An 18,016-nucleotide genomic window follows, 5' to 3' on the forward strand; every position below is an offset into this window, starting at 1 on the left:
GGGTTGAAAGATCGTGGTTTGAAGAGACTTACTCTTTTTGTCAGCTGGGTGTCCATCATAAAGTTATGTACATGTTTTTCGGCTTTGGTAAGTTCCAGTTTTTTTGCAACCACTGCCACCACCAGAGCAGTGCATCCAGCCCCCTGGTAGAAACATGTCAGAGTTCATAATTGATCTTCATATCCTCTGTACAGCTATTATACCACAGACACAGCATCTCATTCATCTAAATTGTGTCTTTCAATTTGATAACTTATGCCACCCGAATAATGATAGAATAGTATAATTACTTTGTTAATTATTACAGTGATTTTTTTTTGCAAGATTAAATTAACAATTTAGCTCGCATGTCAACTTGGAACATTTCAAATGAGATTAAATCTAACTTCAACCAATAACTATGCCTAAATATCATTAAACAATGATATATAAGACATGAACAAAACATCAAAATCACAGTAAATGAATTGCCAAATACTATTTGTAGCTACAGAACAGATATGTAGTGATAACATGAAGAGCTCACCATGATCCCTGTCAAGAGGCAGACTCCCTTTCCACAGTAGGTGTTGGGAACCATATCCCCATAACCGATGGTTAGAAAAGTGATTGAGATCAACCACATGGCTCCTAAGAAGTTGCTGGTTACGTCCAAGCTGTCATGGTATCTGATGGGAGCAGAGAGGCAGGGAAAAAAACATGAGTGATGGATTTCTGTGTTTTAATTGGCCAGTGTACACTGTGTTAGCATTGCGTCTGTGTCTCCTCAGCAAGTTTACAAGCCAGAAATCCCTAATGAATGGACCAATATTACAAGCAAGCAATCCACTATAGCCAACAGCATTTGTTGAGCAATAGCTCAAAGAACTAAAATAACATCCTATATTTATCTGAGAGCCTACTCCAAACTGGTGTGTGTTATCTTTGGATGAGATGATAATGTGTCAAGTGGCCAGTATTACCAAGCTTTCCATATATTATCTGTTTATATCATCAACATCAAGTTCAGCTGAATTCAATTTTGCCTTCATAAATAGTTGTAGGGGCTAAAAAGGAAAAGTGTACTAAACAGTGAACGTCTGAAAGACATTGAACTTGAACCATAACTGCAGAGGGCTGCTTACATAAACAGTCTAGGCTATCCTACAGAACACTTAGCATCTGTATCTTTGCGTGTGATTTTGTGCAGTTTTATCACTTTGTAGTTGTCATCTACCATGAGCTCCATATCAGTTGTATCACAATCACTATCATAATATGTAATTAACACCAGAGAGTGGGTTAAAAGCATGACCCTGTGTCATTATAATGCACTCATCATTAATGAATCAGCACCCTTCATGACACGGTGCTCTTTGACAGGTGATAGCTTATCATTTGCAAACAGTACCACCTTGGTGGGAGACGGTGAATATCGGCAGCCCCTCAGTCCGGACCTTAACTCAAGCTCCTTCCAACTACCAAATAATGTCATAGCATTTTGGCGCTCATCATCTCCCTCCTCAACTTATCATCGTCATAGAAACATCAACTCAGCCCCTTCCTACCAACAATATTCCTCCGAACAACGTTCATCCCCCAACTCAACCCTGCCGTCCGCTGCCCCTCCACACTACCAAATAAACCCTCTCCCAAGTTACAGCTCAACTACCTTCATGCCTCCTTCCCCCCCATCTCCACTTTAAACTCCCAAATCAACCCCCTCTCCTACCACCATTTGCGCCCTCCATGTACCCTCCAAACCCCCCCCCCCCCCCCCCCCCCCCCAGCACCACCTTTCGCAGGCGCGCACTGTCCAGGCGGCGATGATCCACAGCGAGATGGTGAAGACGAGCAGCACGGTGCCGGGGCAGATGGTCATGAGCGTCTTCATGACGAAGCGCGTGTTGAAGTTGATCTTGTTGAGCGCGCCGATGCTGCGCGACGACGCGTCTGTGAACAGCTTGCTGTGCAGCAGCATGACGCGTGCGATCAGGTACAGCCGCAGGAACATGGGGATGGACAGGATGATGTCCACGTCGGCGTTGGCCTTGGACGGCGTGTAGGAGAAGGCCAGGCGCGCCGTCCACGTGAAGGTGTAGTTGCCCGGGATGGGGTGGATGGCACACGTCAGGATCTCCAGAACAATGAAGAAGATGCGCTCGTACGTCATGGCTATCCGCCAGTCGTCGGCTCCATTGTCCACCATGAACAACTGAAGGAGACGCAATAAAATATGTTAATGTTTTCATGTCTAACAGGAGGAATAATGCAGAGGACGCAATTCTAGCTATAAGTAAACTTGGCCAAATCAAATAGAGTAGTTACAGTGTAGCAAAGGCTGTACAATAGCCTGACTGGGCAAATTCTATTGAGTTTTTTTTGTGTTTTCAAAACTAAGAGGAACAGCAATGAAAAGTGTTTTGTTTCGTTTTAATGTCTTAGATGAGAAATGGTGCTAAGGATGCAATACTGTAATTCTACCTGTAGCTCTTTATTTTACACTATTCTACTATACTAGTAAAAGCTGTAGAAAAGCAAGTGTGACCAAACATTTTTGGTTTTGTTCTCCTTCATAACTTACAGCAGCACTGATACCGTGTGGAAAAGGAATTAAATGCAGGAATTAGATGCAGGGTTTGTGCTGTGAAATGCATATTGTTTTCTCTCAGACTTGTCATTGTCATATTTGAGATTTGGGTATGAAAGTGCCGTACAAGAGCAGAGTAGTCCCCCTCACAGCCTTATCTTCCCTCTCCATGTCTGCACCTTCCCCAACCCTACCCCGCCACAACCGCTGCCATGCTGTCATTTCAATCCTGAGTGGCTGCCTATCCCAGGATGCTTTGCTCTGTGTCTGCTGCAAAAACATAAACATCAGTCATGGAGGGCCGTGGGCAACCGACAGCAACGTCTTTCCCAATATCTGTCTTCTCTTTCTAACGGGCCTTGTTGGTGATAACACGTCGCCACTCCTTCTTCTTTTCCTCCACCCTCCCTTCCCTCTCTTCATCTCCTCATTCCTCTCTCTTCCTCCCTCCTCCGTCCACACCAACCTCTCCCCCATCTCTTTCTCTCTCCCCCCCTCTTCCCTTCCCTCCACGCCTCCTCTGCTTCATAAATATCCTGCCCCTGTGAAGGCTGCGTGGAGTTCTTGCTCGGGCGTGCGCTTGTCAAATCAGTCCCTCCTGGCTGACACGTGGCTGCCGATATCTCCCTGCAACGCCACAGCTCTGCCCCCCAGCCCTCTCCATCACCTCAAGGTCCAGTAGCCTGTCACCGTCGCTGGCGTTTATTTCACCGGAATGGTGCAGTCAGCACATTTGCAAGGGACTCTCTCTCTCTTCCTCCCGCTCTCTCCTTCTCTCCCTTCCTCCCTCTCTCTCTTTCTTCATCTCTCTCGCTACCTCTCCCATCTCTGTGTTCAGTTCACTCACTCTTCCTTTTTTTTGTCTCTCTCACTCCCTACTTCTCTCTCTTTCTCCCTCTCTCATTTTCTCTCTATCTCTGTCTTTGTCTCTCCACTCAAAGCCCAACATGACCGAAGGGAATGGATAAGGATGAGATAAGAAGAGGGGAAAAAGGGCAGAAAGACAAAACCCCCTTGGTGCGTCACTTAAGAACATTTCCTGTGGTCTTTCCACAATGCTGCCTCTCCTTGAGAGAGAGAGAGAGAGAGAGAGAGAGAGTGCAAGTGAGAGAGTGAGAGAGAGAGAAAGAGAGAGAGAGACGAGTTCAGCGGACCTGTTCTATGCCTGAGGTGTAGTTTTATTGCTTGTGTTTTGGTGCATGTGTTATTTTTTCCTTTCTGGGTCTTCTCTCTGTGTGTGGTACAGCAATCCCCCTCTACTCGCCTGACCCCCTGTTTGGCCATGCCAGTGGCACAAGCGAACTGACCAATTATCCAATAAACACGGACCGCCAGTCAAAAATCCATCCCCTGTCTGCCATATACCTCACCGTATCTATCAAATGCGCACAGATGTTTAAATAATTAAACTAGCTTAATGACCATAAAGGAGGGGGAAAAAACTTGGCGGTAAATAAATTAAATCTCAAATTATAAATTGACAGCCTGCCAACTCAGCCCCTTCTCAGTCTGTCTTTCTCCGAAACTCCCCATTAGGGAGAAAAAAAATCTGTCCCATTCCTGGAAAGAAAATGGGATCAATGACCTAGATCATATATTTAGCAATAATACATTAGAAAAGCTTGAATCATTCAAATGGGAATAAATTCTCCGCTGTCAAAGCCTTTTAAGCAGCATCTGTGAGTCAAGGGCACGCAGAGAATAACTCACACAACAGTGCCTGGTTAATTGCAGAAGTGACCATCCACATAGTTATTACAAAAGCAGTGCAGGAGGACACACACACTCAGACTTAGACACACACACACACACACATGCACGCGCATACACACATAGACAGATGCCACTCATGCTGTCCGGCCTATAGGCACAGCCACAATTGAGGACATGGATACACACACACACACACACACACACACACACACACACACACACACACACACACACACACACACACACACATACACATACACAGAGAGAGAGAGAGAGAGAGAGAGAAATACATTAAAGTAAAGTAAATAATCTACATAACAAAGCAAAAGAAAACAGAAACCAAAAACATCTGCAACCACAGTACACGCCGCCCGCTTGTCCTTGAAAGACGGAGGGCTAGACATATAGATTTCCAGATCAGGCTAGACAGATAATGCCCAACGCTAGACAGATAGATTTCCAGATCATCTACGAGACATCAGGCTCCTTGAAAGCTCTCTGACATCTGTGAGAGACATGGGAGTAACATTAACCTGCCTGTCTGTTGGTATAGCCCGGCTTGTTGAACTTTCCGGGCTGGTGTAACTTAGACAGGGAAATACAAGCTGTTATTCCACAACAGTGACACATGGTATCTTACTCAAAGCTTAGCAACAAAAACAACCGCAAAGACAGTGCACGGTCTGCTCAAGGACTGATAAGACGAAGAGGCAGAGAAAGCTTCCCACTGTCTTTTGGCCTATCGGGGTAATCCTTACCACAAAGACAAGCACTTGGAGAAAAAATAAAATAAATAAAAAAAAATTAAAAAAAACAGTTGCAGCTTCAAAACAAGGTAATTAAACATTTAAAAAGGGTTACGTAAGGAAAGCCTACTTGGTGGGTAAAAGCAATTATGTTAATGGACAACCTGCAACACAATACTCAAGAGCTTGTCACCTCTTCTCACGCACACACACACACACACACACACACACACGCGCGCACACGCACACGCACACGCACACGCACACGCACACGCACACACACAAGGAAGCCGAGTTGAGACGTTAGGACTCCACTCCAAAATAAACCATACAAAGTGACACAAGGATCTGAAACGTTATATAGGAGCCTCTCTGTCTTAGGCTAACGTGTGCTTTGCTCTGTACTTTTCTGTTCTGTTGTGTTCATGTGATTTATGGGGTGACACTTGATTGACAGACACACTGACATAAGGCAATGTGAGACACTGTTCTGAGGAAGTTATAATGTCCTCTCCTGTGTCCCAATTGACTCTGTTTCCTTTCGCTGTCGCGTCGGCTGTCGTTTCTTTTCCCTTCTTCTAAAGATTGGGGGTGGGGAGGAGTGGGTAAAGTGGGACAGTTCCAACCAAGCCCAATGGGATAAAGCTAAAACATCCAAAGGATGATCTGAGATGTGTTTCTATGTGCAGCACAGCCCATTCATGCGGGAGGATTCCAATCGATACAGCAGGACGAGGGTCGGCCTGAATGACAGAGGCAAATAAGAGAGCCCTTAAAAAAAATGTGAAGGAAAAAAAAGTGAGAGAGTCTGTGAATCTTGTGAGAGGTTGTTTGGTATTTGAGCTCAACAGCTTTTTTTTAACGCACTGAACAGACAGACAGGTCCGTAAGGAGCAATTGAATTTGACAGAAAGAGTATTGGATTAGAATTGCGGATTGCACAACAGGTTAAATGACTCAAACCAACCAAAGGCCAGTCAGTTCAGCTGCATGACACAACTCCGTCTGGCACACTCTAGTGACAATTTCTTTATGACCAATGCAATTTGTCTGAGATGCTTCCTCAGGTTAAACATGCAACCCCCTCACAAGCTCCGTGCGAGAGTCAGAGGGGCTGACGTGGAGCATGCAGACAGTCACCACGGGACAGCGCAAGGTTGCGCAAGGTTTGGGGCATCTGTCTGTCAAGGAGGCGGTGGCGACTCTCCGGGGGTTGGTTACTGGTTTCGTTTGGGTTTCAATACAACTAATGGAGGCAAGCTCAATATTTAATCTGTGTAATGCGAAGATGGGGAACATATATCTTGTCACTAAGGAAAGAAATCGCTCAATCTCATTAGTGAATTAGGTTGAGAGGTTCAGCGCAATTAGAAATTAATGCAATGGTTTATTTATGCTATCAAAGCGGGCCCCTAAGAGGCCACTTTGCTGAGTAAACGACCCTGTCGTAGTTTACATCGGCTTTCATAGATATGGGGGAGAAGGAACCAGGTAGCCTCCACCCATAACTGAGAAAGGAGGAGAAGAATCGCCCTCTCAGAGATTGTGCAAAATGGGTTAACTTACTGCACATTAAACTGGACCTAACAGAGGTGTTTGTGGATGGAAAACTAGGCATGTACTTGTGTGTGATTTTGTAAGAAGTGTCGTTTTCTGGTGAGACGGATCTTCGTACATGAGATCCCTCACATAAGATAAAATGGAGGTCATCGGCAAGGAGTGGACATGCGAGACTCTCATGTGTTCTCAGGTGGAGGTGGCTTTTCACCTGAAGAGATGGAGGAGCATCCCCTGTAGTCACGACTCAGACTCACACTCACCCACAAGCAAACGCACACACACACTCACAAACACACACACACAGACGAAAGTCTATCTCTGCCCTGGGGCGTGAGTGTGTGGTGTGAGTGAATGGTTTGTCTAACATTGTGAGTGTGTTTGTGTGTGTGTGTGTGTGTGTGTGTGTGTGTGTGTGTGTGTGTGTGTGTGTGTGTAGGTGCATGCGCGTGTGCCTGTCTGTATGGGGGAAGCATCTCTCAGTGGACAGAGACTTCAGGCTGACAGCTTGTATGACAAAACGATCCCTTATCGAAAGATGACAAATGCCCTGGTGCCTGGGTATTCTAACCTCCAAATAAAAGAATAACAGAGCTATCTCTGCTCATGGATATATCTGTGAAAGGGGAGATAAGTGTGGCAACTGGAAAGACGTATGTGCCGAAAGGCAAGACAATCCACACAGCTTTCCACAAGCGCAGCAGAGTAAACATTCCACACTCAAGGTACCAAATTCTAGACCTTGTAAGAACTACGATTTCAATCATGCATTGAAACAAAGAGGAAGGTCGTAGGTCATCTGAGTCATACCCAAACTGAAACTGCATGTCAATGATAAATATCAGTTGCCTTTCACATTATAGTCACAAGCAGAAAAATGGTACTTAGAGCATCACTATGGCAGGTGCATGCTCTGTCAACCGGGACACTGCACATCAAAGGCACAGAGAATTCACGGGAGACTTTTGGGTCTTTACATGGTTCCCTCCAATATTAATGGACGAATCACAATGCTGCGTCATGAGTCAGTGGGCTATTTTAATCAACGAGATTTATAGAGGGCCACGGCAGCAATCATAGCCGGCGTTCCCCACTTCATTACCAGAACGTAAATTAATTTCTGCTCCCCTTTGACTATCGCTGGGAGTCACGTTAAGAGCGAAACAATACGTTTGCTCTCCTGGTGGACAGCGTGGCTACATGACCTGAGGGTTCTGTTTCCAGACAAAGAAAAAAAAAAAAATGAATAAGATGAACAGAGGCCAAATCAACTCATAGAGGAATGCATGTGGGAAACAGTGAATGGAGAAAATAAAACAACAAACAACAACAAGTTTGCCCACCTTCCAAATAGGATTAAAAAAATAAAAAAAAACATTTGCTATATGTAACTAATGTAAAATGAACCATGTAGTAACGCTATCCACTAGAACAACTTTGGTGTTTACTGTATATCAGTCAGTCATACAATAGCTGCCGCACATACACTAAACATTTGTTGTGTCGTGTGACCCTGTCTTCTGCTCGTTGGCATAAATATAAACCAAACAACCCCCCCCCCCCCCCCCCCCCTGCCCGACAGGCAAGCTGGGGAGGGCCAATGTGCTGAACAGGAGCCATGCTTTATCAGTTGCATCCAGTTTGTTAAATTAAAGATTTACAAAGGGGGAAAGCGAGAGGCTTGGACCCGGCCTGTGGTGCACGTGCCAACTCTGGCCACACTTTTCAGCAGAGGGGGGACTCTGCCAGACAGAGCCATTGACTGGGGAGAGGAGCGTGACACTCCGGTGTGCGCGCGCGTGTGTGTGTGTGTGTGTCACAAATATGCCAGCCTTCGGGACACACATTTAGAGCTAATAGCGGACAGAGCTGTTGACAAGGGGCCGTCTCTTTTTCAGCCAAGTTCACTGTTGAGTGGTGCCCATTGTGGAGTGGTGTGTGTTCTGAAGACAAAGATGTGGATCCCTGATTGAAAGGACATGACACAACATCAAGGCATTGTAGGAGTCAGGGATGTCAGGATCAAGAACCTTAAAATGCCTTTGATTTCAAAATTGCAAAATAAAACAGAACAAAAGGTTCTATATTAAACCAATTTTATAATGAGAATGACCTAGACAAAACTGTGTTCCAAAGTTTCTAAGATCTTCTAAGATCCTAGGGTTGTTAGATGTTCTTCAGACCTGAGGTGGGCTTTGTTCTATGTGGACCAGCTTTTTCTGTTTGGACCAGAACTCTCTATTTGGACCCTGAGGATAGTTTCTGTCTTTCTGGTGCTGCAGTCAGTAATACAAGCATGGAGTCTACTTTCATGGAAGTCATAATAAACCAGAAATAACATCCTCCTTCACTGACAGCAAGGTAACTGCACAGAATTACTTTATACAGGGAACTCCAGCATCCACACCACATGACTGATATATTGACTTTGAAAAAAGTGTGGTCAACTCCACTGATGGAAAATATGAAGCAGATTATCCCGAGAGACTGTTTGCATATAAATTACTCCAAATGTATGAGAATAAGCAACTTCAGTGACACCCGTCTACATAGGCAGAGGGATCGTGAGGTAAATTAATTTACAGCTGAGTGTTGAGATGAATTTTAAAGAACATCAAGCTTTTCTCACTGCCTCTGTGCCCTCCTACATAAAGCAACAGAGGTTATCTGCCATTACAGCTTTACTGCTTACGCATGTTTTCTGAAACTAGATCTCATTTTTTTCAAAACCCTACCCACAATGCACAAACCTGCACACATAAAATGCTAAACACCACAAATCTCCTGCAAAATGAAACTGCACTCAAAACAATAATCCCTTGTCAAAATCTAACTTTTGTGTCAAATGGCAAATACAACTATTCATATTGTTAGACTGTATCAATCACTAACAACACATTAGTGTGATGCATCTAAAACATTCCTGTCTTTGCTTGGCTAAAGCCTGTTCCATTTACAGTGTTACAGTGCACTTCATAGAGCAATCTGACTAAATCAGTTACAACAGACTGAATATATCAACACACAATGTTTTACGTTTTCCTAAACACTGTAGACCAAAGTGTTGCACACTGACAGAGCACCTTTTGCATTTTTCAGTGCAAGAATGTACACAATACAAAATATTTTGCTAAAACATTACAGCAAACTGAAATATCATCAAAAAATGCTGGAACATTGTAACAGTAGCACTTTAACAGTACAGCGCATTACAAATAATTTAGTATGGGAGCACATCATACACAACATTTTATAGGCTACCGGTATATAAGAAGTATAAAAAATTGACCCTTTGTACATGACACTTAAAAAAAGACTGTTTGATCATTGCCAGCCACCTATTTGAGTAACTCATCAACACCACGACCAATGTCCTCCTTTGGAATTGGTACATATGTCTTGCATTTTGAGGGGCAGTGCCTTAAAAAGTCACACAAGTGTTCAATGTCTGTTTGTTGCGTCTTAGAAAGTGAACTATGTGTGTAATGTTTCACAAAAAATGTTTTATGACATTGGAACTTGAGTGAAAGGCTGAGAATTAGTTTATAGTTTTGGTGATTTGGGGTAATGTTTTGATGTTTGAGTGACATGTTTCAGAAATCATGTGATGAAAACATTTTGTGTGTAAGTTGTTTTATAAAAACTGTAGTTTATGTGAAGATAAGGTAGTAATTATGACCTCATATATCATTCAATATACGTCCAATTTGGACAATTGCGTTGGCTCCTATTTTTTTGGACTGAATACATTTTCCGGTAATCCAGGTATTTAATGCCAAAATCCATTCCCAGGGTAATATAAAATGCTGGCAATATTTTGGAATTGCAAATTACCTCCTAAAAATCCTTTTAGTGAAAATGAAAATTCAACATGTCCCTTACATTGAATCTCGTGTTTCAGTTTCAAATTGTCATTGCGAGTCAATGCAACAATCCCTTTTAGGGGAAAAATAATGTCATTCTGTTTTTGCCATAATTATTCCTGTGAATTTGACAGTATGACAAAGCTGTACAATATTGAATGTGCAATATGGGTCTATGAAAATCGTGTATTCATATGTACAGTATTTATTATTCCAGATTTACATTTATTTAAAATATTGCTTTATTTGGACTCGTGAGCTTCAGCAGCTTAGGATATTATAAAAAAAAAATGTTATGCAGTTAACCCCCTCTCACTAATGGGGGTATGCTTCATCAATGTTTCGGTGTCTTTCTTTGGTAAGTTTATTTTACCTAAACTAAATGACCGATCACTGAATCATGCGTTACACTCCAGTCTGTTAAACGATAAACAGCATTCTGTCTAAAAAAAAAAAAAAGCAACACGCTTTCCCTAACAAATATCTAGCAAAAATTATTTCTGATTAACTGACAACATGTCAAAGTGTACTTAAATAAAAGACCCCTTGAGCCTGAGAGGCGAAAGGGATTTTTATTGTGTAGGATTTATATTGAGAGATGTTGGACTGGAGAAGCTTCAACATGATGCAGAGCTGGGACTGTCGTGGTAAAAGACTGTTCTGCTTTGAAGTTGGTTTATGTCTCCCTTTTGTGTCTGATATTAGTGTGTGTAACTGTTATCATCCCATCTGGGATTTAAGCTGTTTGGCATCTGTATTTGATTCCTGTGTTACTTTAGCATTATCTGTCAACCATCAATGTCTTTGTCTTTTCCAAGTAATACCTGCCTTCTGGTTCCCCCTATTCAGTGTATGTGACTGTTTATGGATGAGTTCCCCTCTGTGCATGTGCTTGCTAATAAATGGCATTCTCCTGGGGTCCTGCTGTGCATGGGCCACAGGAGCTGCCATGAAAACTGAGATCTCTGTCTTGCTGCGCATTCTTCCACGCTACCTCACCACAATATGGAAGAATACTATGGCCATTACATAGTTTTTTTTCTCCTGAAAAGTAATGCTGCTGAACATTTAACACATGACTATGTTAATAAATAATTACTGAAATTAAAGCTGCACTCTGTTAGCTGTTGCCTATGATAAAAGCCTTAAAAATAGAAAAAGCAAATGGAACTTAACATTGTCTTTATAAACACACTGTCCAAACTGTCATATTTCCTTAAAAACAGAAAGACAGCTACATTACGCTACACTACGTTGTGCAAGTCTACAGCAAGTACAATAGTGGAAATGGCATATATACTGTCAGGCCCCTTTCTCTACTCCTAATTGTGCGATCTAAGTGGATTGCCCCATAATCGCTAAAGGTCAGTCTCAAAAGAGGAACTAATACACATGAGATTACTGCAAATCGTAATGTACTCTTACTGTAAAATTAAATCAATCAGACAACTAGGGTAGATTATTCTGTGTAGCTTTAACTGACAAAGCACACATTTTACAGTGATTAGGATTTTTACAGAGAAACAAGCAATGCAAAAACCAACCTAGTTTCCACGCAAAGCGTAGTCATAGCCTGTGGGATCTGAGCTCAGATTACTACTACGGCCCTACAAAATGGCTCACTGTTGCCCAATTTCTCTCATTTGAAAATGCAGACTAATTAACTGCGTCTTGTCAATTTAGTAATAGATTTCATCACTGTTCTCAGGAATGCCATTCAGGAAAAACATTTTTTATCTTAATTAAGTGGCACTACAACAGCTGAATTGCACAATTACACACACACTCATTCTCTCCTTTTCTCTCCCCCTCTCTCTCTCATTCACACACACACACACACACACACACACACACACACACACACACACACACACACACACACACACAGAGTCACTGTAAGTAATGCAACAATGCTTTGACGCAAGGTCATAAAATTGAGCTTTGTCCAAGTGTTGGAACCATTCTGGGGGTGATGACAATCCAGTTAACCCAATGCACGCTCCAACAGAAGAATCGCAAGCTTACTCTTTCTGTGCACCATGCAAACTGCTGAACTAGTCTCAGAGGTTAAGAGGATTGATTTATTTTGCTCTGCTGAATTTATGTGCTCTTTCCCATCTCTTTGAGTCTGAGCTGTTATGTGACAATTTCACTGGCAACAAACACGCTTCTCCCACTGCTGGGACACTCGTTGTCAAAGTGTGTCATTGAGCGAGAGATGCAACACGGACTATGAGATAAATCTGCCAAAAGGCAACACACAAATACATATTTAGAATATTCCAAACAGCTACTTCATTGGAGTTAATCTAACTGCACAGGATAAACTAGACAAGCTCCATTTTAATTGGAATGATGTCGGCTTTTTCCATGACTAGGATTCCAAATGTCAGTACAGAGACTAATTAGCCTTCTCCTCCGTGGGCAGGAATATACACCTGAGATAAAAACTCATCAGCTTCATGTCAGAGTATTCTCTTCTCTGCCATCTCCTCCTTACAGTACAGTAGGTATCACATTACAGGCATTCTACATTCCCAATGCCAGAAAGCACAATTGTTCATCTAAGACCAACAGTCACAAAAAAAATGACATAAATCCACACTAACCAATGACAACAATTGCATGTTATGATGAGGATTTACCTGGATTTCCCTGGCGTGATATATGATAATCAGACCAAGAAGAATGATTGTTGAAAGGCTGATCAGGCATTTGAGAGCTAATGAATACAATGACTCCTGAAAGAGAAGAAAACACTTACATACCTGCACAATATGCAGGTCATTGTTTCAAGTCATGTCCTATCTGTCTTTTCCACTGCCATTGACATGCAAGATTTACATAGTTGTGTCCAAACGTCTTAACAAAAATAGATATATATTTAGTAAAACATTATCACAAAGTCAGTAATAAAGAAGTCAGGAACATCTATCTTACAGCAGCACTTAGTGACTGTGAGCTATCATTTTACACAAGCACCTGCACAGGTATTCATGTCCTAATAGCTACTGCCATTAGGAGAATCACTTCCTAAAATTGCTTAACGTGCCTAGCAATGGGTTTAAGAGTGACCTTGTTCATAGTGCTTTTATGCACTTCACAAACTTACGCTTTCCGTCTGCTGTCAACCTAATGTATTCTGACCTACATGAGGAGCTGCATGGCTCGGGATTGAGTTACGCACCTTTCCATATGCACCCCATGACAGTTCCGTCTCTATGACCATAACAACGATCCCAAACATCCCAAAGATCAGCGCATAGTCGCTCAGCCGTTTCCTCTTTTCAAACAAGGCCCTCCTGTGTCCCAGCTTTTGACCAATGTTCTGGCCCTTCTTTTTCGGTTTGCTGCCACTGTGGTTACCTCCTCCATCCCCCGATGCGTAAGGCATAAGAGTGGTCGAGTTGTTATCCGGTTTAGAGGCTAGATTGTCCGACGCATCCGCAGTGGAGATGGGCTGCAGCGGCTGGGACTCCGAATCAAACTCGTGTAGGTTTCTGCGGGACGAGCTCAAGTTGCTCAGCGGCCGCATAACGCCGCCGTTGTATCTGCAGCTGCTCATGGCTATTTGCCTATAAGAGTTACTCTCTCTGCGGCTGCTGGCCGGGCTGCCCCGCTGCCGACTGTGGCACTGCTGATGGTGGTGATGATGATGATGTCTGGATGAACTACCATGACTAGAGGGCGTGAACTCGCAAGCGCTTATCTGACAGCCTTGTCTCAAAGACGATACGGACGGTGTCCTTAAAGTTCCGAGAGGGGTAGGCGACGTCCCGTGAGAAATTAGGCTTTTCCGTGCATCGCAGGCAGAGTTATTCCAAGTGCCACCTCTGTCCTGCTGGCTGATGGAGCGTTCTTGGCGTCCGCAGTAGTGCTGGTACTTACAGTGTTGGAGCTGCTGCTGCTCCGGATAGAAATCGTTCTGCAACTGCAATGGGCTTTCCATGTCACTGCTGCCGTTTAAAGCAGCAGGCGGGCAGCACCGAGCATCTAGAGAGGGGGCGTTGTGGTAGGTGCGTGAGGAGAGCGGCGAGGTTAGAATAGACACTTATCGGCTTCTGTAGAATCCGAGCCAGGTACGCGATTGGATGTGCGCTCCAAAACAACTGGCGTGACGTCACATCAGGCAGGTCGCTACTTGCGTTCAAATATTCATTAATCTCCTTAAGAAATTATCAGTAAAACAATCAATCGCCGTCAGCGCTGCATTTTTACATTATCTGAAAATAACTGGCGGGACAGCTGTTACTAGCCCATGTAGTGAACTGCGATCCTGTTTGAACTAATTTCTGGAAGTACAGCACTCGAACAGTTCCATTCATATTTTCCACGTAAATGGAGGACGGGTGCATCATGCAAATACAAATAATAATCAAAGGCTTTTTTCTGACAAAGCAACCTTAATGATCTGTGTGCTCTAGTCAACCACCGAAAAAATACATTTTATATGTAGCTTATTGAAACCATTTATGAGATGCGATTTTTACCACATCCATTAGGCTATTGCACTTGGGCTAAACGAATAGTTCAATCACTGTCCTGAATTCTGTGTCAAGTATAGATTCTTTCAACCAGGTGAAGCTTTTATCCTTCAAAATTGGGATAGCGACCCTGGACAAGACAATTAAAAAATGACAAAATGCAATGGACTTCGATTCAACTAGTTATAACAGACTCCCGGTTGCCTTAATCAGATAAGGCTACTCTAACCCCTTTTGGTGGTATAGGCTCTGTCGACGTCCTGATTTCGGCGAAATTCTGAATTTGAATGACTGTCTCCAACTGTACTTTGTCTTCAACAATACATATATATTTAAGAGAGTGATATTATTAGCACAGACAGACAGTCTGTGTATCCCTAATAGACTGTGCTGAAGGCAGTGCGTCGCCGCCGCAGCAGCTACCGCAGTCGCAGCGCGTCACAGCGGGACATGAATGAGAAACGCGCCGCGTCAGCACCATCGGAAAATCCTTTGTTACGCCATGACTCATGCCAATTTGCTTCCTCAGAAGGATCAAGGACAAATCTTGTAGCAGCCCTCTTAACAGCTATAGTAAATCAAAAAGGACACTTGGACACACCACCGTCCAACACATACCCCTCTCTCCATCTTCCTCCCTCGTCCCACCATTTAGAAGAGAGCGCGAGCCTCACCACTGGTAAACTGAGCAGAAACAGAGGTAGCTAGATTTTTCACTGCTTTCACAGACGCAAAGATGCAGCTTCTTTAACTTAATAAGCAAAGCTTGGTTTACACTTCCAAAACACAGCTATAACCTACAATGGGGGAAATCTTGGAATGTGCATTAAAGCCTGTGGGGTGGTTTGGTGAACAGATGGATCGTGATGAATCATTAAAGGACATGTTCGCTTGATCTAAATAAGCAAAGTGGTTTGAACCCTTAGTTTGTTGTTTGATATCTTTTCAAATTGAAAACTGGTTTCTATTCGTATTCGGTAGTTAGATCTAGGCTACAATTTTGCAAAGTGCACAGCAAATCTTTATGTTAATATTACTAAAGAATAATTTTTTGTTTAAAAGATTTAGTACCACAAAATGTATGGAATCTGAACACTGCTACATGTCTCTAGGAATGGAAGTGAGTAGAATGCCGTCTATATATCTACACTGGCATTTGGGGTTTTACAAAATGTTAAATGTATTTTGTTTCCATTATACTATGTCTTTTTTAAAGAAACCTTCTGCTTGGAGACTTGTTCCATTCCACATGAAGTCCTTAAAATCCTTGTATGCTGGTGGCACTTATCACTGTTCATGTTGTTTCATCTGACACTTTACATTTTAAACTAATTAGCATGTAATCAATGGGCTAAAATGGACTCCTGGATCCCACCCAGTTCCTGCAGGTTAATATGAGAGAACACAACCCCTATTCAGGCTCCCATGAAAATTATATCTTACTGTCCTGAATGACATTAACCCTATTATCACTTTTTTACACTGACAATTTGTCATTGAAAACAGCCATTTTGTATCGTTTTTTTTTAGGTGCATACTGACATTTACCAGAGGATTGCTGACACAACCAGTTACGTTTTCATTTTCTGCTGTGTCTTGTCTGAAGAATCTCAGTTCCTTTTCCATGCTTTTCCCAGCCCTGTGTGCTTGTAACGTACTGGAATTTGCTGCAATCCTCTGTGGTTGTTATTAATGGAGTAAAGGAGTTATGTGCCCCGCAGGAAATAATATATTGACTCATATTTGAGTTACTGGAGTGCGATAAAGCAAGCCTGAACCCAATCATCCAAACAGGTCTCAGTGCTGCTCCTGTCATAAATTTGCTCGCGAAACCCTCTGCAACACAGGCACATCATCCTAAGGCTTTGGTGGCCTTTCAGTTAGGTCATCCTACTATGATAAGTGAATCTGTATGCGGAGGTCTGCTGGTGAAAGCAATAAAGCCCCAACGATGGACACCTCCAATGTGTAATGAAAAAAAAAAAACACACGCAGGAATAATTTTGGTGTGGCGCTCTCCTGGATATGGATCCTGGGAGCAGGGCAGGCCCTGGCATTTCTGGGGCCCTTGGCGGATTTTTTGCTGCGGCCCCAATTCTGGGGGAACAAAACATGACATAATACTATGAAGCAACCAACAAAATCATCTGTCTCTGTATCGGTATTCGGATTGAAGACTGGAAGTGGGTGTGGTTTATACCGGCAGTCATCATTGGGCACATGATGTATTTTCTAACCTAACATTCATTGGCAATTGTTGTCCCTTCCAAGCATCAAATTCATTTAATGTTGGCACATATGTAATTTCTTCTTGAATATATACGTTTTATGAAAATACATAGGTCTACGGTATGAAGCATGATAATTAAACTTCACTATTAAGACAAGATAACGTCCTTATACACTTATATTAATTTCCAAATTTGTCTTTGACATTTTTTGTTGGCCTACTATTATTGATAATGTTAACACTATGTCTACTAAGTCAGTGTACCACCCAAATGATTTTGAAGCGGTTTTTTTAAGGTAAAATTAGTACATAATGTTGCTTCAACATGCGTCTTGGGTGGTCCGATCATAAGTGGACAGCTAGAGTAGAGGTGTGAATCCACCCAAGACGCATTAAGATCCGATCGCTCAGACCACATCCAGTTGGTCTGTGACGCACATGGCCACATTCTGTTAGCAGTGTGTACGCAAATGTGTCCTAGCCCATAGACAGAGGAGGACAGGACAAGGACGCGTTTTGTTTCATGTAAGTGAATGGGAGTATGTAACTTTGTGTAAGCTCTAACAAAATGGTTGAGTACCATTGGGTCATATAGTTGGTATGGGTTACCTGTAAAGTTAATAAATTATCATAATCTAGGATGTTTGGTGTGGTATTTTAAACCAAATAAGTAAAAAATACTTCAGGGATACTTTCTGGGATTTTGTTAGAGTTAGAACACTTAAACAGGTGACCACAAAATGGCTATACAATGGAATTCTATAAGGCAAGCCAACACATCAAAGTAAACCGTGTCTTTGTCTGTTTACCTCAATAACTGTAAAGTAACTGTATAAAATGACTGTTCGTAAAGT

At 42.6% G+C, this 18,016-nt stretch overlaps 1 protein-coding gene across 4 annotated transcripts in view; it reads right to left on the reverse strand.

Moving 5' to 3' along the window:
• kcnn2 (potassium calcium-activated channel subfamily N member 2) overlaps positions 1 to 17,835 on the reverse strand; it is a 31,918-nt gene extending 14,083 nt beyond the window's left edge. The window contains exons 1-5 of one of the 4 annotated variants that reach the window (XM_031577700.2): positions 13,636 to 17,835; positions 13,094 to 13,189; positions 1,776 to 2,194; positions 527 to 668; positions 33 to 143 (exon numbers count right to left, since the gene is read on the reverse strand). In XM_031577700.2, the coding sequence (XP_031433560.1) occupies positions 33 to 143; positions 527 to 668; positions 1,776 to 2,194; positions 13,094 to 13,189; positions 13,636 to 14,397 (1,530 nt within the window). In that variant the 5' untranslated portion in view covers positions 14,398 to 17,835. The remainder of the gene's footprint in view (positions 1 to 32; positions 144 to 526; positions 669 to 1,775; positions 2,195 to 13,093; positions 13,190 to 13,635) is intronic. The other 3 variants (XM_031577699.2, XM_012814720.3, XM_031577701.2) reach the window with 3 other exon arrangements.
• Between the last annotated feature and the right edge of the window lie 181 nt (positions 17,836 to 18,016).

This window comes from Clupea harengus, chromosome 12 (genome assembly GCF_900700415.2).
Source record: "Clupea harengus chromosome 12, Ch_v2.0.2, whole genome shotgun sequence".
Lineage (NCBI taxonomy): Eukaryota > Metazoa > Chordata > Actinopteri > Clupeiformes > Clupeidae > Clupea > Clupea harengus.